This window comes from Sinohyriopsis cumingii, chromosome 4, assembly GCF_028554795.1.
Source record: "Sinohyriopsis cumingii isolate HCF-2022 chromosome 4, ASM2855479v2, whole genome shotgun sequence".
Lineage (NCBI taxonomy): Eukaryota > Metazoa > Mollusca > Bivalvia > Unionida > Unionidae > Sinohyriopsis > Sinohyriopsis cumingii.
The window spans coordinates 75,370,029-75,391,722 of NC_142964.1; the positions used below are offsets into that span (position 1 = coordinate 75,370,029).

A 21,694-nucleotide genomic window follows, 5' to 3' on the forward strand; every position below is an offset into this window, starting at 1 on the left:
ATGCTTGCGATTGATATATTCGAGTCCTTGATCCGGCCGCCATCACTAAATGCAACGAAGTTATCCTTGGTAGCTCCAAGAACTCTGCGAATTATATCATTCCACTTAATGTTGCTCGTTCTTAGTTTTCCTTGCCTGTCTTGAAAAATAGCAACTTCATCTGGGTCAACTCCGGCTAGATTCAAAAGATTTTCGACTTCATCTCGGGTCGCATATTTTGAGAGATCAGCATCTGTGCTTGGTTTGACTTTTCTTGTGAAAGGTCTTCCGTAAATATCCACCATTATTCTTATTGCTGTTTTTTAAATGCGTGAGAAGTCCTTTGGACTTCCAGAAATGCTAAGCATTGGAAACGCTAGCGTTTCTCGATGCGGTATATTCATGCACTACTCGATGCGGAGACGTTGCTGGATTTCTTGAGATTGCATCAAGAACATTTAAAACCTCGTTTCCGCAAATGGGCGGATCAACTAATGTTTGTGTTGGTAGCGTCGACTGCCACACTGGAACATTATAAAATCTGCTGTTGAGAGTGCGAGGCACTCCGCGGACATACTTGAGAAACTCAACTGGCGGTGCTAAACCGTACGAATCAAAATAGATAATTCCACGTGGATCGATCGCGTAAGCAACCCAGTGAGTTCCAGGACCGTCTTTGTTGTCGAGATTGATAATGCCAGTTTCTGGATTATTTGGTCGTTCCGGTAATTGATCTCGCATGAATACACCTCTGAAATGTTTTATACGCAATTTTTTAACAGCATCTAATAAATCAAAATTGCTCATTGGAGACTGACGAAGCGTTTTTAAACCCGTTTTGGGTACCATGATGCCGGAGTTCCTGGTAGTCTTAGACCGCGTCCCTTTTTTTTGTATCCATTTCCGGTTGCTTTCTTTAGTGCCATTCCAGCTGCGGTTCCAACTGCACCTAACGCTGCAGCTTTTGCCGCTGCGCCAAGTAATCCTGGAATTTCAGCAGCTAGTATTGGGATGAGCGGAAATATTCCACCGGTTTTGGTCATGTCCTTGATAGCTGCAGCAGAGAAATCAAGTCGGACACCGGTTTTTGCTGTTAGTGCCTTATTAAGATGTTTAAGCTGAGTATTAGTCAACGACAATTTGTTTGGACCACCAGTAATCTGATCTCGTTTTAACGTTATTGATGTCCCGCACGTGCTTGCGTTCTTCGATTGCAATTTCTTCGTTTGACCGGAAGTCAAGGTGACATTAACGTGACTGTATGACATTATATTTCAGAGATTGATCTAATTGTTACATGTTTTCTACTGGAGCGTCAATGACTCTCATTCGTCCGCCAACACCTTCAAGCAGCATTGCTTTATCGGAGAGTATAACCGCGACAGCTCTAAACCCAGCAGGGCCTGCAATTGTAGTTGGAACTAGAGGGGGACCTACGACTTGATTTGCATTAACGATTGCCGGGGGAAACACACCGACATTAGCTCGAAAATAAATATCAACGACAGTTTGTTTGGCTAGATCAAGATGTTCCAACGAAAAGTAATAAATCGGGTACAGCGTTGTGAAATCCAACTGTGATATTTGCAGACCAGTGTCGACATTCTGATCGCGCCCCATAAATGTCATCAAACGATGATACGCGCGTGCAACTTGATTATTCCTAAAACTTATTGTTATGTCTTCGGATGGTTCTTGATGACCGTTTATCCGCAGCGAAACATTAGTGACTCCAAGATTGTCAAATATCATGTGACTTCTTACTTGCGAACCCGTTCTGCTACTATTTTGAAGTGCGATAAAAATGTGACGCGGTGCTGATACCCCCTGTTGTGATGATATATGCCAAGTAAATTGTCCAACTCCAGAACCTTGAATAGAATCTGTTGTTGTTGTTAACCATGATATTAATGATTTGCCGCCTTGGTCCATAAAAGAGAGAAGTCGTTGTTCCTCAGCGAGCGATGGTGTCATTGTTGGCATCCACAATGCAAGTTTTGATAATATTACCTTACCGTGAAGTGCTTCCGTGTTAGCAACTGTATCAGCTACTTGATGCCAGAGAGCGTCGTTGTCGTCACCTTTTCGGGTGAGTACAACTGAATGCTTGGCTCCAAAAATAACCCTTCGGACATTTCTGCAGAGCCCAAAAATGTGAGACAGCGGAATTGCGCATGAAAAATCTCTGCGAGCTCCTGTTAGCATTAATTTACGCGTAGAAAACCCAAGATTATAATCAGGATTTGTTGATATTACTGCGGTTGTATCTGCTGCTCCTCCTCCTGCTCTTACAGGACCTATAATAACGTTTCTTTGATCGGGAAATTGACTATTATCCTTAGCGAACATCATTGTTGGGCCAGCTGATCTAGTGTAATCATCTGAATATCGTGCTAATCCAAGAATAGTTGTAGCAACGTCAACATTATCCTGAATTGTTTCAATCTCCCTCCCATCAATGCTGTATGAAGCATTTTTAAATAGCGCCATGATGCCATTATTAACAAAACCAACTCGGGTATCAATGTTGTATTCGGTATCATCATTTTTCAAAATAATACCTTCGACTTCAAGAAATGCTTCCGCGGGCAAGAAATATCTACTTGTGTCTTGGACTTGCAATTCAATTCGACCCCGTTGATTAGGTGTTCGTGCTTCGTAAGAATAATACTGATAATCGCGCACGGATTCGTCTTTGAGTGTTGGTGCGTCCATGTCGAACGCGGGATCAGATACACGTTTGAACATTTTATATAAAATTATTGTCGTCTAAAACGAAATCCGCTTCCTGATATCAGACTTGTATTTATTTGTTCGGGTGTTTGGGCTACTAACTCTGCGAGTTTTTGACTGGCAGCCTGATTTATCACTTTACTGACGTCCGCGGGCATAAGTTCAGTACTGGCCAGTTTCACCGGTGGTGGTTTTTTTAATCTACGAGTTAACCGTGATAGTCTATCCTTGATTGACGCGAATGCTTTCCCGGCGAGATCACCAACAGATCCAAGAGCTTTATCCTTGATAACATCAATAGCTTTCATCGACAATTGTTTTGCAATTGGAATCGCTTTAGGGGCTATTCTTGAAAACAAACCAGTAACTGTATCACCGAGACCATCTCCGTAGGTTGCTCTGTAGACTGGTAATCGCGAGTTTACTACGCGGACTTGTAACACACGAGCGTGTCCGGGTTGAGAATTGTGCACGATCATTTTATTTAATTATTGTTTCTCTAACTAAATTTGCTAGTCGCTGTAGTAACCATCCGCGAGTTCATCAATAAGTCCCCGGTAAACGCCGATATCCATAATGCCACGCTGAAATAGTCTCTGACAGATATCTGCGGCTTCATTTATAATTTCCCGAGAGTTGTTTCCGGCTCGTTTTCCTCCTATGAGAACTTCCAACCGTGATACGTCATTGATGATATTATCAGGACAGATGTGGTTGTTATATCCGCGACCGGTGTAACCTTTTCCTGTTTTCTTTAGTTTTGCTGATATTTTAACAATTTCATCAGTTACAGATCTTTCCTTTTTTTCTATCTTTTCTACCTTAGAGTAGGTACCCTTTTTCGGTATTCCTTTTTGTAATTTTTCTTTTTCCTCCCTTAAATCTTTTAATTCATTTTGTAATTCTTTTATTTTGCTTTTCAGTATTTCCTCTTTTGATATATCGTGGGGGATGGGCGACGAAACAGGAGTGGTAAAATCATCATCAGGAGCGCTAGCCCCCATTTGTTCAGGTGATGAAATTTCAAGCACTGGATCAGGCAGTGTCATTGCGGGGTCTATTTTTAGAGCTGGTGGTTTCTTCTCCTGTAGTCTCGACTGTTTTTTCATTTCCTTTTCCTGTATTTTTTTCTTCTTTTCTTCCTCCCTTTCCTGCCTTTTCATTTCCATTTCCTGTATTTTTGCCTGCCTTTCCTTTTCCTTTGCCTTCATTTGTTGGTCTCTTAGTTCCTTATTAACCCCAATTACGCCAGTTTTTATAAAATTATAGGTATCATCAGTGCTAGATATTCGAGAAATACCTCGGTTTACTTTGTAAACATAATCCCTCCAATCAGCCTGGGTTATACCCGAGGCAGCTCCTGGTTTTAGAAAATCTTGCCGGTTAGGATAATTTAAGACAATCCAAGCAGAAAACTCCTTAAGTTCATCCACGCTAGTAAGTGGAATATTTTTTATCTCAGTAATACCATCTTCGGTAAATTTATTAATAAATGTTTCCTTAGCAACTGTCACTACTCCGGCGGCACCTGGATCAGCTACAGCACCTGCATCTGCCTGTTGCTGTTTAAGTTCTTCTATTGCTTGAAGTAACCCTCGTTTTGATTTTGTAGGGTCAGCAGGATCAGGTTTTCCTACAATTGCAGTTTTAACTTCACCAGTAGCTGCTGTAATAGGCTTAAATAATTCCTCCGCAGATGTTGCAAACTCAACTCGAGATTCTTGTCTTGCTTTTAATTTTTCTCTGACGGAATCACGAACGGGAAGAAATTTTTTAATTGCTTCGAGTCGTTCTCGTGCTAGTCTAGTTGTACGAGATTCGCCAATATTTGCCATTATTTATTTGTCCACGATTTAATTTCCCCGCGAAAACTCTTCGAGGGATCGGGGACATTTTTTTTTGTCCTGTATTCTGAATAGAAGGGTTTATTTCGTCGAAATAAGCCCTCTATCGAGGAATAGTTTCCCGGAGGGGTTTGTCATGAAAATAGTTTCGGTCTGTTCGCCCCCTCTGCTGCTACTTCATACTTACTGTTTTAATGGACGTTTGGGATAATGGTCAAATCAATCGGGGGTTTTTATATACGTGTATATATACGACAAGAGCTGATACATGCCTTCTAAGAGAGAATTGTAAATCGTTCGGAAGACAGACACTTAGTAACATGCAACACTCAAGGTGGCTTCTTCTTAGGGTGTTTCACGATTGTGCGCAAGCATGAGGAAGTGTGGAAGCTGTTGTTGAAATTTTTTTCTAATCGAATATATGATATACTAAGTGATTGCCTATTATTTATTTATTATTTATTATTCCTTTTATTTAAACAGTAATGTCAGCAAATGACATCAAGATGTTATTTTATTGATTGGACACCTCTGTATTTGTGTCCACCCACGCCATAAGGGTCTGAATACGATTTCATCGTTCCTTTCGTTATTCTGCTTGGAAGAGATCTACTCTGCCAATCTTCATTCGGACATAGAGCATAATAAATTTAACTATATATTCTCTACATTTGTTTCTCAGTACTGAACTTTCCACTGCGTGATAACCAATAAAAATCATAGGTTAATCTAAAATACCTTCAGAGATGACTTCACGGTGAAGTTCTTGTCAATTGTTCACTGGCATTTATTTTTTTTAAATTTATTTTTAACAGGCTGGACTGTAAACAAACCAGCATGCAATGAAAACACATATTTCACTTCCAGATCATCACCAAGACCTAATTACTCACTGTACACTGTCGCTGAAACACACACAGACATCCACACCATAAGCGCATATCCTAAAGAATAAAGAATTGCCTATAAATCCATACCAAGAATGCCTAAATCTAACTCGTATATCACCACTAAAAGGAGACAGGAAAAAATGCTCTAAAAATAGACTAGGACTATATTCGTGGGTACTAAACCGGAACTATTGTGTCCCGATTCCATCCCATCGTCTTCCGTCCGCTTCTGACATTGCTAATTTCCACTATCTGACTGCAGACGATAAAATATTAAAGAAATCATAGATTGACATTAAATTGATCAGTACTGTTTTGTTTTTGTTTCAGGGATATAGAGGAGATTCAGGAGATGCGACAAGACATTACGCAGGCTATTCCGATACAACCCTGGGAGGTCGAACCCGAGATTGAGACAGATAAGAACACGTCCAGTGGGTATCCATAGGATTAAAATAGTCATCAGCCCTGGTGTTGAACAATCATAAGTTTATTATTTTAGGAAGTGATTTACTCAATATTTTTCATCTACAGTGGCCATTTTACACACACACACACACACACACACACACACATTCAGTCTGGAAAAAATAGCTTTACTTTTATTTCCTTGTATGTTACGATTTTCAGAGCTTTAATTGAACTAATCCATAAATGGTTGTAATAGAGATTTCAACACAAAAGTTATGATAAAGCCCGATTAATCGAATGTTATTACCTACTGAAATCATTCAGGACTCGAGATCATGGAAATGTGAGACTGAATTTGATACTGACTTACACTATCTGCCAATCAAAAACTACCTTTGAAAAGTAACTTCATTTGTTTTTTATTCTTGTTTTATGAACACAGATCTGACCAAATAGACTCAAGGTTAAAAAATAAAAATATAACTTACTGACATTAGATTTTTGTATAGCAATTCTGAACAATCACTATGATTTTGATTCCGAAGATTGTATTATTCTTTTGTTTTATTATGCATAACGTTCATGAAAAAGAACGTTTTTAAAATTTATTTTTTCATTTTAAGGTGAATAAATTCTTATATTGGTCGTTGCACCTGTCCGTAGATTGATGCTAGATGTACACATTTACATCCACATATGTGTATGCATTTATCTCTCATATATATGTGTGTGTGTGTTATTATTAATACCTGTTTTGATGAGAAAATGGTAGAAACTTTGGAAGATGCTGCTTGTATAGCCAACTATTCCCTGACTTATAAAGTTTCATTTGTCAACAAGCCTTTCAGCAGATATTTAGTAAAATCAGATCACAGCATTATAAGAGTACTTACAAATCTCTATCTTACACAACTTATAGGAATCAAACTTCTTTAAAGGCAGATCAGAAATAGTTATCTCTTCTTACATGCACTTATTGCAAGGAAATATGGCAATTTATTTCTGCTTTGTGTAAGTTTAAAAAATAAGCAACATAGATCCTTTCGATGATTCATTTATTGGTCAGTCTTTTGAAGATATCACGTTTGCTCATGGTACTTATCAATCGAACGGTATTGATCACAGTGGTTCTCCTTTTACCTCTCATTCTCTCAATTCTAATCAAGATGATGAACAATAATTACTTGTCGTCGAACAGGAAAATTACCCTGAGATCTCCTATTTGTTTGAGAGGGCTATTAGTAATACTGAAGCCCCATAGGTACTAACTCGATATTTTCTGAAAAAGGGGGTCCTGGTGAGACTACCTGAGGTAACTGCTTGTGACGAGTGGTCAGTGAACTGTCACATTATTGTTCCCAAGTCGTATAAACAGGAAATTCTTAGTTTAACCCACGAAACTCCATTGGCTGGTAATTTAGGAGTTAACAGGACTCACCACAAGATCTTGAATCGTTTCTATTGGCCAAAAATTAAATGTGATGTTTCCAAATGCTGTAGATCTTGTTATACTTGTTAAATAACCAGTTTTAGTTCTTTTTAAGTAGTTTTTGGACGTACTGTCCATGGCCCATTTAAGTTATTAAAAGAGAAACTTCTTTTAACAGAGGATTCAGAGGTCAATTTTCTTGATTATGTTTCTGATTGTGAAGTGGTAAGAAATAATCATTAGTCTACTCAAAAATGAAATTAAGGTATGAAAAAACTGCAACAGAAAGTACTATTGAGCTTGGTGATCAAGTTCTGGCTCTCTTGCCCATACCTCAAAATCGTCTTGAGACTTAGTAGTATTGTCCTTAAAAAGTTAAATAGAAAGTGACTTAAATTCCATTATTAATACTCCTGGCTGTAAATATGTTAAAGGAGTATGTTGATAGAGATATACCTGTGAATCAGTCAATTTAGTTGTACCTATCCCACAGCAAAGATTTAAATTATGGCATGCAAGCAGATTGTAATGATTTTGGTTTCACCATTCTATAAAATTCAGAAATATCGGAGAATATGGATCAGAAACATTCCTATATAGTCACAAGGAAAAGGTGAACTAAATCGGCTATTATTTGAAAACGAGCAATTGTTTCCAGATGTTAAAACCCAAACAAGTAAAGTCTACCATGATGCTGAATTGTAGATTCTATACCTGTAAAACAGCACCTTACAGGATAAATCCTTTCAACCCAGAATGTTTGAAAAATTAAACTGAATATTTTTTGGAGAATGATTTTATGGAAATGAGCAAATGTAACTGGAGTTCATCATGTACTCTTGTGTCAAAAACAGATAATACTTTCCATATGTGCACTGACTACAGAAAAGTGAACAGTATCACTAAAACAGATTAATTTCCAATTAGAAGAACTGATGATGTATTGGCAAACCAGAAATGCAAAATATGTCACAAAGTTCAACATGTAAAAAAGCTTATGGCAAAATCAACTTATTGACAGAGCAAAAGAAATTTTGGCCTTTGCAGCTCCAGATGGATTTTACCAGTACACAGATATTTCTTTTGGTATGAAAAAATTCTCTCATTTCATGAAAATGTTAACATCTAATATAGATGGCTATGATGCATACATTTATGACATCATTAAATACAGTGACACATTGAAAGTCCACCTGGAAACTATCCAGAAATTCTTTGTCTGACTAAGTGAGGCAGATCTGACAATTAATGTTAGCAAAAATAAGTTTTGCCAAGCTTGTGTTACATTATTAGGACATATTGCAACATCATTGCCAACCTGTGTATGAAGAAAATTTCCAATCACAGTAAATCCTACATAAATACATTTATTAGAATATACATTTTATGACTCTCTTATTAAAACTACAGAAATGTGCAAGACCAACAGGTTTTGTAAAACTTAAGAAATAATTATCAAAATTACAAAATGAAAATTTAAGCGGAACTTAAAAAATTATGAATACAAAATAATTCCAAAAGTTCTATCACAAGTTCTATAGAATCGAATGTTCTGAATAAATTCCAGATCCTCAAATGTACACATTTATAATTAAAAAAAAGACTGTGGTCCTAGGTGGCCAAGTGGTCTGAAGCACTCACCTTTACCTCTGTCCACATGGGTTTAATCTCGTGTTCAGCTAATATGGATGTGTGAGAAAGCTTGCCAGTAACTTCCTGTGGGTTAGTGGTTCTTCCTAAATTCTTCCTCCACCAGTTATACTGGCCACCAAGTATAACCTATCATGTGCTAAAAAATGGCATTAAGCCCAAAACAACAACAGCAACAACAGAGCCAAGGCAATTAAATAAAATCATTACAATTTCACATCAGTCCTTGATTTTTAATGGCATCATTGTTTACATTAACACATTTCAATTATCAAGGTATTATCTTCCATGTTGATTTGTTTCTTTTCAATGAAATATTACATAATAAATGGGCTGAATATGTGTTAGAAGTTATGAACCAGCGAATTTTACAAATTTGTAAATTTCTGTTTGTATTGTGGGACATGGTTAAACTCCAGATCTTTGGTATCAACAAGACAGTGCAGCTTTATTGACATATTGTCACTCCAAATAAAAAAATTAGCCAACATTTCTTAAAGTAACTATTTTCACAGGTAAATACCACTTGGTTATGTACAAAAGTAGCATGTAATCAGATGAAGAAGTGCATGTCGGTCTTGTTCTTCATTGTACGGTCTTCATGGATTTCTGGAGAATTGAGATGGGGGGGTGGGGTAATTCATCAACCATCATAAAGTACTTCCAGTGATTTTTTTTTCCTTACTGAGGTGATATGAGGTTGAGAATGGCCATGTCCAGGAAATATGATGCAATTGTCCGAATGAAATGGTCAAAATATAATTAGATGGAGCCATTCATAACTTCCAGGTATATAACACATGCAAATATACTTTAATAAGTTCTTGTAAGTTGATTTTCTATATTTTCAGACACACAAACCATTGTACTAAGCAAATCTGAAAATTTTGCAACGGTAGGTATACTGTGTGCAGTCACTGATTTTCTTTCTTTCATTACTGTAATTATTAGTCAGAGAGAGCTATCTGACATATATGCATACATACATATATACATACATTCACAAAAGAACCCCATTTCACTATCTTCTCTGTTGAAAGAAATTGGTGTACTCACTAACTTGTATCAAAGGATCTGGAAGTCTGATAAAAATGGTCACTGTAAGAGTAAGTAAATTAGCCTGGGTTTGTGCAAGGCCAATGCACATGAAGAGTTTGCACTCTAGTTGAACAGACATGTCTCTTAATCTGGTGGTTATTGGATAGGTTCCACCCACTAACCACCTCACAATGAAGACAATGACCAGTCCCCCCTTACTAACCACCACACACTGAAGACAACGACTGGTCCCCCCTACTAACCACCTCACAATGAAGACAACGACTGGTCCCCCTCCCTAATAACCACCTCACAATGAAGACAATGACCATTCCTCCCCTACTAACTACCTCACAATGAATGCAACGACCAGTCCTCCCTACTAACCACCTCACAATGAAGACAACGACTGGTCCCCCCTACTAACCACCTCACAGTGAAGACAATGATCGGAACCCCCTACTAACCACCTCACAATGAAGACAATGACCGGTCCCCACTCTACTAAACACCTCACAATGAAGATACATATTTTTGAACCAGATCAGAAATTATAAATTGGTGAATGAAATGACTTAGTGTTGTACATTTATTCATTTTATTTTTAAATGAGGGGGTAAAAACAAATAGGAGGGTAAGTAAGTATTATATATTAGCCTTCATGTCTGTCAGTATGTTTTCATATGTGTGTGTTGGTAAGTATGACAATCTCTGTCCATAAATCGATCTGCATTAGTGTCTGAATAAATATAAAAAAAAAACAAGAAATTACTCTTTTAATGCACATTTCCATATTGTGTTTCAGATAGGAGATCAAAGACATCGTCGAAGACGATGCATATCTTTTCTCCTTGTGTGCCTTGTGGTCATAATCTCAGCCAGTGTTATAGGGGTTGTCGCTGGAGTACTGAAACCATAGCATCGAACAGAAGTATTAGAAAGGAAATAGTCACTGCAACCGGTGTTCCCAAGGAAGTGCATAAATCGTGACATCTAGAATGATACTCTCATCAATATATTAATATCATGATAATGAACCATTCCATGAATAATGAACCATTCCATGACTGGAGTGAACATTCCAAAGCTGAGATAATATGTGCAATCATAGTGAAGAATCATTGTATACTTCTCATAAATGATATAAAAGGCGAGACTTTTTATTTAAAGTGTGCCTACATATTAATAACAGTCTGTTCCCAGACATGGAGGATGTAATGTGATTCAGAACCAAAGTATGGGAATTTACATTCAGAATCCATCTACCGTGCCCCTGCATTTCTTTTCCCTGTTGGATTATGTTATAAATTTAATAATAATTACAATACCAATAACATAAAGATAGAAATATAGATCAGCATTACGTGATGCAAAGCATATGTCCGAATCATCTTCCTTTCCATCAGTAAATAGACTGGTGATGAAGGACTTACAGACAGTACCATGTCTAAACAGGTTTGTTGTTTTTGACTGTTGTAAAGTTCTACAAACAAGTATTGATTTAGGTGGAATATGGCAGTTAGAAAACGAAGGGTACAGAATTGTCATGTTGGAACAATTAGTAAATTAACCTAGAGAGGGAAGAACAATTACAAGACTCCACAGTTCTTCAAATTGATGTAAAGTAAAATTTTAGGTGCCTTGAGTATCAAGGCACACTTTGTTTTGAAAAGACAAAGCAATTAATTTGTCGTTTTAAATATTTAGCAAAGAGTATTATCTGCAATCAGCTAGTTTTGCCCAAAAACGAAAAGGGTTAGGAAGAGCTGAGCAGCACAGAAGCCTGTATTTGAGGCTATCTATGTTTGAAAAGTCGCATTATTTTGGGGCAAAATACGTATCAAAGGATAAACTAGATTTAATAGATTTTTGCTGTTTATAATACACAACTGAAATCAAATGGAATCTATTTTATTATGTTTTTTGCTATTCAGGATAATTTTTTATTTATCTGAACTGTAAAATTGGCTGCAACAGTATGCCACAGTTCATGAACAGACTAATTGGACCGACTATGACTCAAGATTGATATGCAATGCAAAGATAACAAATGATTTTACTACACTTGCTGGGGTGCCCAAGTCGATTTTAGTAGAAAAAAATATTAAAGACTTCTAACAAAATCAACAAATTGCTCGAATTAAACTAACCACATAATTAGCTGGTTTGTGTTTTAGTTTTTTAAAACTATGAGGCTACTTGTCCAACCTCCGTGAACTAAACTGCCAAATTGTTAGGTAAGATTACACACTTTAAAACATACACATAATCAGCTTGAAATCAGCTACGTAATGTCCATTTGAAAATTCTGAATATACACTGAAATATTACCTGACAGTGGTGGCAGGTAGTTGAATCTTGGCAATTCGTCAAATTGAAAAAGAACATAACTCAGTGCCTAAATTAATACTAACTTCTCAGATTTTCTTGATGTCACAGTGGCTCAGCATGCCAGCATCACAACAGAAAGGGTGTGGGTTTGAATCGTACAACCCAGTCTGGGTCATCTACTGTGTTGTGTACTTGGAGAAGGTACTTTTCTCCAATTGCCAAGGCACTAAATAATCTACATGTGCTGCTGTGTCATAAAGCACCAATCCAGGAACCAGAGGTTCTGCTTCTTTCTGTGCAGGTGTTAAGCCTGACAGTTTTAACAAATTGCTGTGTTCACCAATAGTGTGATGTAACAAAATGAAATGTTTGACAGGTTAGATGCATACAGTGAACAGTATTTATGGCTATAATATGTGATATGCATTTTGGAGTGCTTGATTGCCACGTATTTGTAGGACAGTTACATGTTTTTATTCAGATGAAGTTCATCATTATTAAGATTATGATATCACACAATGGCAAACATTTGTGACAATGCGGTGTAGCATTTAGCAATATCACCAGATGTGTATCCAAGGAGGTGGCCTAATCCCCCACCACCTAAAAAACAAAGACAAAAGCAATCAGAACATTTCCTAGGGTAAATATTCTTTACAGTCAGATGGTTACAATTATGCTCTGTAAACGCTTACCAGGATTCTATCCCACAGATTCCTATTCTACCTGTTCAGGCCCTCCTTAATAATATTCCTGGATCTACCGCTAGTTGCACAGCAATGTCATGAAGTAATGTTAAGTCCTTAACATTATGTGATGTATAAAATCTGAAAGTCATGTTCTATTGAGATACAATTCACAAAGCTTGTTGAATGATACCACATCATCCTGCAAGCAGCTCATGACATATTATTTAATCGTTTCATATTTTTCATATAAAGTAAAGAACATTATATAAATGTTTGACTTTATATGACTGACTCCGTCCTATCTAAATGATAATCAACATGAACACACGTGACGATTGAGGCATTTAAAAAATTTAACAAGTGCCTATGCTATAATTTTGATGAGCGGCAGCCAACCTCAGGCCATGACCCAAATCAATGTTATGGGGGTGAGGTGTCCTCTATAGGGTCATGAAGAGTCATCTGAAGAAATCATATTATATGATCACAAATCAGGAGAACCCTAGGTGGGCAATTTGGGGTCACAGCAAATAAAGGTTGCAACTACAGTCTCACAGGATAGAGCTGCAATGCAATGAAACATATCATTGAAATATAATAACATAATATAATAATGCTTATTCTCATTTTTCAAAACGTACTTTGTATGTTATTGTTACATGAAATACATTTTCAATGGAATATTTTTCGTGCTTGTTTGTCTTTTTGCTTCATCTTAGATGCATAAACATGAGATAGATGTCACTTTTGTGACAGCATTTTTTTCCTTAAAATCAGGAATGTCATTTTGCCCCACATACAGTCAATAGTAGCTTACAAGTTAAGTCCAGCTTCAAACTGGGCTAGCAGATCTAAGTCTACACAATTTGTTAGGAGTAATCAATACAGTAAAAAGCAAAACAGAACCTGATCTGAAAGTATATTATGTGATTACAGATCAGGGTCTATGCTGTCTGCAGTTGGACTTGACTTGTAATGAGTACTTATAATATCTGTAATTGTTTTATTTAAGGTGGCAAAATGTGAGAGGAGCATGTATATTATGGAGTGCTACTCACTATTAACTTTATATTGAGTACTGCTTCCTATTAACATTATGGAGTACTACTTGCTATTAACATTATGAAGTACTGCTCGCTACTAACATTATGGAATACTACTTGCTATTAACATTACTGAGTACTACTCGCTATTAACTTTGACACATTTTGGACTAAGTGTTTGGGTTCAAGACTGGAAAAGAGTCGGGTTTAGAGTGGAGAATATCAGACAACATCCTGGGGAATCATTGTTATGTGTGCACAAGCTATAAATAACAAGAAGAAGAAGAAGAAGTAGAAGAAGCTGTCAATCACAGTACAATTTTTAAAAAGACAATGTGGATGTTGTTCGTGCTGTGTGAATCAGGTCAATGCATCCACCCAAATTAAATTGCATGCTTTCTCTAGTAAAAGATAAAGGTTTGCAAAACATTCTAACAACAGCAGATCTTCACAATATGAATAAAAAAATCAATATCTCCCAGCAATATCCATGCCTGTCAGTGCACTATCGTGCAATATATCAACTGAAACTTTGGTAAGTTAGTAGCTGACATAGCCGTTGACCATTCAGCTTGAAGTGTGTGAAACTAGAAAAGTGGAGAATCGAGCCAAACATATATAATAAATGGACATTCCTCACTACCTAGGCAAAAAAGTTTTAATAGGAAAACACTTAATATTCTATTCATAATTGGTTCTTGAACCAGCCACTAAAAATTTGTTTATTCAGAGATTATTAAACTTCATTTCATTCCGTTTATTCATCCTAAAATCTAAAGTTAGTGCTATATTAAGTGTTCAAACTAGACTCACTGAGTGATGTCCACATAGTTGCTGCTGTATTCCCAACCTTTGTTGGTCAGTCTTGCCAGGTTCCTTCAGTTTCTGCTAAAGAAACTTTGCTCTAGGATTATTCATAACAATCTGTCAGGGAGTTTCACAGCCCAGCTGTGACCTCTGTACAACCAAGTTGTGCTATTCAATAACCGCTTAATCACTCAAAGATGGAATAAACCAAAATATTCATCATCAGCAGCAGACAGTCCCTCTAGACAAACATATATGATAATAAAAAGTTAACTGGATCAGGGTTTTTTTGTTGCTAGGTATAAAGTAATCCATTTTTAAAGTTAGACTTTGATTTATTCAATTTTAATGTAAGACCACCTTTTATTTATCCTTGATTACTAACACTTACTTTATATATTTTATGTAATATGGTAAATGACTGACATGGTAACATTCCTTACATTAACAAAGTTTATGTGGTTTCTTTAATTTACACAATTTTCTTTTAATTTTAAGGACAATTTTAAATGTCAACCAGGATTTCTGACTTCGATTTTCAAACTTTACCAAGAAAAGGATATATAAAATAATAGGTCCTTCCATATACAGGAATTATGCAGGCGGAAAGTTTTGAGGATAGCAATATGTTTCTTTCATAAAATGTAATAATAATTATATCCTGAAAACTTGTTGATTTAAATTTGTCCTCTTAATGAAAAATTGGAATTATTGTAAATTATTTTGATTTGTAACTTTACACAGCTATAGCTCAAGGATAGCCTTGTAAAATATGGAAAAAGGCATTGTAGTTTAACTGATCAAAAAGAAAACACCATGATTAACATCTCACACCCACCAACCCTTTTTGTTAATTCCTTGTCAATCAGCTCCTGGCAGGTCATGTCTAAGGAATTTAATTATCAACTTTAGCTTACAAAAACTATGACTTTGTTTATATAACAATAATGAAAATGGAAAAATTTTCAGTTCCACTTATCTACAATCACTAGCAATCATTTAGATTCCCATGTAGGTTTTACTTTAATTTATTCTTCTCATTTTGTGTCATTCAGGGGAGGGAACTGAAAGCCCTTATTACTGAAAGGGTCCATAGGAAAATAGATACCATAAAAGAGACCAGTAATAGAAAAATAATCTATATAAATTAAATGAACGCTTCTGACTGATTGATATTTACCAAATATGTCACAATATTTTTTGTACCTAATGATATACTTTCAACTCTCATTAACCACACAAACTTATTTACTGCTGCTAGATTTTTTTGCTCTTGTTGTTCTTGGTTTAACATTACTTTTCAGCACTTGATAGGCTATACATAGCAGCCAGTATAACTGGTGAAGGAAAAACGCACATAGACTGCAGTGAGATGGCTGTGATCAATAAATATGAGCACTTTAGACCACTTGGCCCCTGGGCTGCAGATTCTTTTGTGAATTAACTATACAAACGTTCTCTAAATACATAAGTAGTATAAGGGGACTGTATAGCACTGTAGGTTTCACTATGCCCATCTATGGAAATTAGTGTTACAAAAATCCTATCTATGAGGGTTCAACATGGCTGGACAGTAGAACCATCTATGCAACTTTAACATTAGGGGATGATAAATCCATCAATGAAAATTCAATATTATGGGTGCCACTACAGCCCTCCAGAAAAATTTTAACATGGCTGATGTGACTAAAGCTTTCTGTGGGATAAAACAAAAACATTGGATAGTATAGTCATCCATTTAATACTATGGATTTGGCACTGCATTGTGGGAATTGAAAATAATGGACTGGTATAGCCTCATATGGAAATGTAACATTGGGTGTAACAATAGTTTTCTATACAAATTAAAAATAATAGGCTGATATAGTCTTCTATGGAAGCTGAAGTGGATGGACAGACACAAGCAGAAATGAACAAATTGCACATATGAGAAAAGGCAAACACTCTACTTTAACAGACCAACACAAATACATACAAATGCCATACTCATTCTTACAATTCAACTTGTAAATTTACAAATAAATATTAAGGGAATATTACATGTTATGGAAAGATAAATAACACTTATCCTTACAGACCAATACATATTGTTACAATACAACACTCACTTTTACAAACTAATATGTACGGAGAGAAGGGAATACATTATGATAACAAACTACCATATTATACTAATATATTGTTTCAAAGTATTTCATAATAAAGATAGTGTGCCCAAGAAATGTAAAAATCTGAACTTTGAATATTTCTAAATCTTAATAGAGCTATGCAGACTGGGGGAACTATGTCATAGTCATGTACATCCACACATGTGAATCATTTCAAACAACTTCACATTTTCAGAAGTTTTGATTGTAAAAAAGGGCATAGATTATGAATAAGTTTTGAATAAGTTTTACTTGGTATGATCATACATCAGTTTAAATATTTTGTGTGACAATTTCAGTTTACTAAAGAATTTGACAAAACATTTGACAACACTGACATGTAAGGGAATAACTCATAAATCAAATTTGAAATGTTTTATTAAAATATTAATGAAAAAAACAGTACTGATTTGTTGTACTTTTGTAAAGCTTTATGTGTAAATGGACACTGCAAGGTATCTTTCTATCACATATTACTCACTACCATAAAATACTATAATTTCATCACAGCTCAAGGTAGTTTCAAAGACTTAATCATAAAAAGTACAAGATAAATTTCAAACATGTAATTCACTTAAAACTTTATTTTAAGTGATTGTGTGCAAACTGTAAACATTAAGAACAAACATTTAATTTGTACAGATATCTATATTTATCTTTTCAACCAAAGTGAAGGTCTGATGCAAAAACATATAATTTACTTTTGGAAAGATTTTAATGTATTTCCTTCTATTCATGTGACATTTAGTTAATGACCTTCAATTACTTCAAGCAATATATTTTGTTATGTTTCACATTCTGTTAAATTAGGCAAAATATGTGTGTTTTTATGCCTTGGTTTCAATATTAAGGATTATTACATTGTAGATGATACTTCTGACCTTTGACCATGATACTCATGTTAAGGCCACAAGTCTGATGTAAAACATGCTCATTAGTGATGATTGTAAATGTACAAGATTTTAATGATTGTACTCCAGTTGCTTCTTTGGTACAGAATAATCACTACAAAATGCTAACTTTGATTCTCTGGATGGCACAAATACACGCTAATTTCATACAGAATTTGTAAGAAAAAAGCTTCAGGGTTATTGAGGAAACAAGCTGTGTCTCTAATGCTGTAATAGATATGTGTAAATTTATTAATAGAACAAACAGCAAAATCATCATCTTCAATATGTAATAAAAATCAGAGAACAAGAAAGATAATTCAATGAAAGTGTATTGGACAAAGTGAAGATTTCAATTATATTAATACTGGTCTTCCTGGTTCTTTTCAATCTCCATTGTAATATGATCATCTGTATCATGGTCCAGCAGTTGGGGTTCTGTCTTATCTCTGTCCTATAAAAAAACATATCAGAATATAAATCAGCAAGTAAAATAAGTGAAATGGAATTCAACCATTAATCTCTCAGATAATGTGTGTTCATGACTTAGGTATTTTAATTCCCTGATCTCTTAATAAATAAAATCTTCACAAACAGAGCAAATCTATAAATTTCATAGTACACTTACACCATCTAGCAGCACAAATTAAGTTTTTCTTGTTGGTTTTCAAGTGGCACATTTAGCACAGAAATGGTTATATCATGCAGAGGAAATGGGAGATAAGTGGCAAAGAATATACCAAGGCAGACATCCCAGGCAGGTCTTCAGTTAAGAGTGTGAACCACTGTTGCATAACTTGCCATGTTGCACACTTTTAAATTACATCTAATCTACAGTTTGAAAAACTCAACTTCCCTAAAATTAAGTAGCTTGCCTGGTCTACAATTATGAATTTATACAGCAGCATTTATGGCTCCTGAGAGAAGTTAGCAATAAAATTTTCCAAATTTTAATTAGTTACAGTAAACACAAAACAAGTGATTTCATGTGCACTGAATATGTGTGACCTTTCAAGGTAATTTCACAGGAAATAAATTCTTAATGAATGCAGTCTAACTTATATGAATATTCATCGACCCGAAAAAATAATCAGTTTTCTAGTTATGTAAAAGTGATTTCTCTCTTTATTCTGTAAAAGTGCAATCCAAAAAAAAAATGCAAACAAAACTTCAAGGGTTTCACAGAACAACATATTTTACCCACAAGTTGCATTATGATCTCCAATGGGCCTCACTATAGGGAACCCATGTATATCATGGTCCATTATACAAGACAGATATGATTCTGGATCTCATTACACAGTTTAACTGTAGTGCTATGTAACTTCATCTATAACACTATACCCAGAATTACCATATATACCCATTTATAAGTTAAGTCAAATTGCACTGACATCAAAGATCCTGATCTGCCACAGCATAATGCACCTGCAGATTAAGGTCCATGTTGTTTGTTCTACTGATTACCCTTAACAAATTGCACAGAACCAGATCTGCCAGTGCATTATGTGACAGTAGATCTGGGTATGTGCAGTTTGCAGTTGGACTTGTCTTATAAGCAAGTATATATGGTAAACTGTGGAGTCACTGTACATTAACCCTCTATGGGTGCAGCATTAAAAAATCTGACACAAAATCATAACATTGACAACAAGGATGTGATTGCTGTCAGAAAGTGATCACCAACTTTTGAAAGGCAAAACATTAGCAAACCTTTATTCCTATGACTCTGTCACTGAGAATTTTCAAATCCACTGGATTCTTAGTGAAGGCCAGCTCCTTGGTCAAAGCATTGAATTCCCTGTTGATATTTATCTGTCTTTTCTCCAGGTCAATAATATCCTGGTCAGTCTGCTCACAAATCCTTCGAAAGAAAGAAATATACATCATGATAAACTGACATAATTTAGAGTTTTACCTCTTGAAGAAATAAATTCAAAAATATTTGTCACAGAGTGGGAAGGTCAGAAGAATCAAGGGCTAAACTGCAGTTTCAAACTGTTATCAGTAAACAATTATTTGAACATACTGAAGCCATTTTCACAGAGGCAACAACACCCTCCATCCCTTTATTAAAAATGATCTTATCCTGCACCAACATTTTCTCTTTTAACCTTTCTTCTTTGTCTCATTGCATGACACCTCTCTGATATGGCAAGACTTCCACTGCAAAAGTGCTCTCATGTGAAGACAACCACTGTGATGTTAACTGAATTCACCTATCACTATTGCATACTTTCATATTTCAAGACAGGTTCTTTGTTTCAGAAAACATTTTTCAACAAGTGATCATCATAAAATCTGGAAATCAAAATATCCACTGTGAAGACTTAAACTCGCATGATAATAATGTGGGTAAAACTACCGAGTGACAGGTTCATCAAACTCCCACAATGCATCAAAATAAGTACAATAGTTTCTAACAAGCAATATCCAGTTGATTAAAAAGGCCCACAGCACAGTCTAAACTTAAGTAGAAGAAGCAAAATCCATATTCAGAGCAAAGTACAGCAAGTTAAATTGAATAGTTCCTGCATTATGCTTGTTATATATAATGTGAATGGAAACACAGATGGATGAAAAGGTCATTCCTATAGGGTTTCCATATCTGATTCACAATACTACCATATTTCATGTATTTTTTCGTACCCTTTAGTTTTTCATACACAATCTAGTTATCAAAATAATAATTATTTAAATGTATCATAATTGTTCGTACATATCACTTTGTATTTTTTCGAAAAAAATCCATTAAATTATCGGACATAAAATTTCTACTAATAAGACTTACATTTGCAAAAATGATTGAAAATACCATATTGCCATTTTGTTGTTACAAAAATTAATAATTAATTATTGGTGAGAAAATACACTGATTGATGCATAAAAATGGATGCCCAAAGCATATATCAAGGAGGGGGTCATGTGACCCCCCAAATCATACTGCAAACATATATATATATATATATATATATATATATATATATATATATATATATATATATATATATATATATATATATTCATTCCGCCAAGTTTAATCATGCAAATGAAGCTGAAAATATGTCACAAGATTCATTTCAAAATGCTTTGTAAATATCAGCTTTAGTTTCTGACTGCTTTCTATACTAACTCTCCCAGCCATGACTGAGTGATCCCCCCTGCAAAAAATCCTGCAGGCACCCATGTGCATAAGCTCTCTTATAGTCATTACAATATCTACTGGTGTTTATTAACAAATGGACAAAGGACTTCACAGACCAAACCTTTAAGAATTATTGGTAATTAGTTCTCCTTATTATCTCCGTCACTGTAACAAAACATCAGATGCATTTTAAAATGAGTTCAGAAGCCCTTTGATGTTTTCTTATCCAACAAATATTGCATTTCAGTACATGCTCAAGTGAAGACCACAGACCATTGGTCAACTAGTCTTATTGTTTCATTATAGTCATACAAACATAAAATATAAAAACCTTGTCATTTTCCATCGTATATTTGAAAGTCACGGACTCCGTTAAATCAATCTCTATATATACATTTACTATCTTTTAAGTGCTTTTTGTGTTTTGACTTGGATATAATTAACATTTTATTGCAAATCTATTCTGATATACCCCACTATTATCTTTATTGGTGAGTTCGAATAACAAGTAAGCATATGATCGCTTGTCCTTATAACTACTGCTGTATGGACAACTGCTTCAATAGCACATTGACAGATTTTTATTTCCCTAAAGAGAACCTCATTTCCCAACTGCCTCACTGATTTGACCTCTTCTGTCCATTCTTGCCCTCAATCTGATTTCAGTT

General features: G+C 35.4%; 2 protein-coding genes across 3 annotated transcripts in view; one reads left to right on the forward strand and one right to left on the reverse strand.

Annotated features, from left to right (window-relative positions):
- The window catches only part of LOC149801473 (regulator of G protein signaling 9-binding protein-like), a 68,001-nt gene extending 54,324 nt beyond the window's left edge, over positions 1 to 13,677 (forward strand). Inside the window, exons 5-7 of the mRNA XM_089955621.1 lie at positions 5,777 to 5,880; positions 9,788 to 9,831; positions 10,780 to 13,677. Coding sequence (XP_089811747.1) covers positions 5,777 to 5,880; positions 9,788 to 9,831; positions 10,780 to 10,893 — 262 coding nt within the window. The 3' untranslated portion in view covers positions 10,894 to 13,677. The remainder of the gene's footprint in view (positions 1 to 5,776; positions 5,881 to 9,787; positions 9,832 to 10,779) is intronic.
- A 3,674-nt stretch (positions 13,678 to 17,351) lies between these two features.
- The window catches only part of LOC149801474 (protein FAM227B-like), a 55,912-nt gene continuing 51,569 nt past the window's right edge, over positions 17,352 to 21,694 (reverse strand). For both annotated transcript variants that reach the window (XM_089955623.1, XM_089955622.1), the window contains 2 exons: positions 19,595 to 19,745; positions 17,352 to 18,335 (listed from right to left, as the gene is read on the reverse strand). In XM_089955623.1, coding sequence (XP_089811749.1) covers positions 18,243 to 18,335; positions 19,595 to 19,745 — 244 coding nt within the window. In that variant the 3' untranslated portion in view covers positions 17,352 to 18,242. The remainder of the gene's footprint in view (positions 18,336 to 19,594; positions 19,746 to 21,694) is intronic.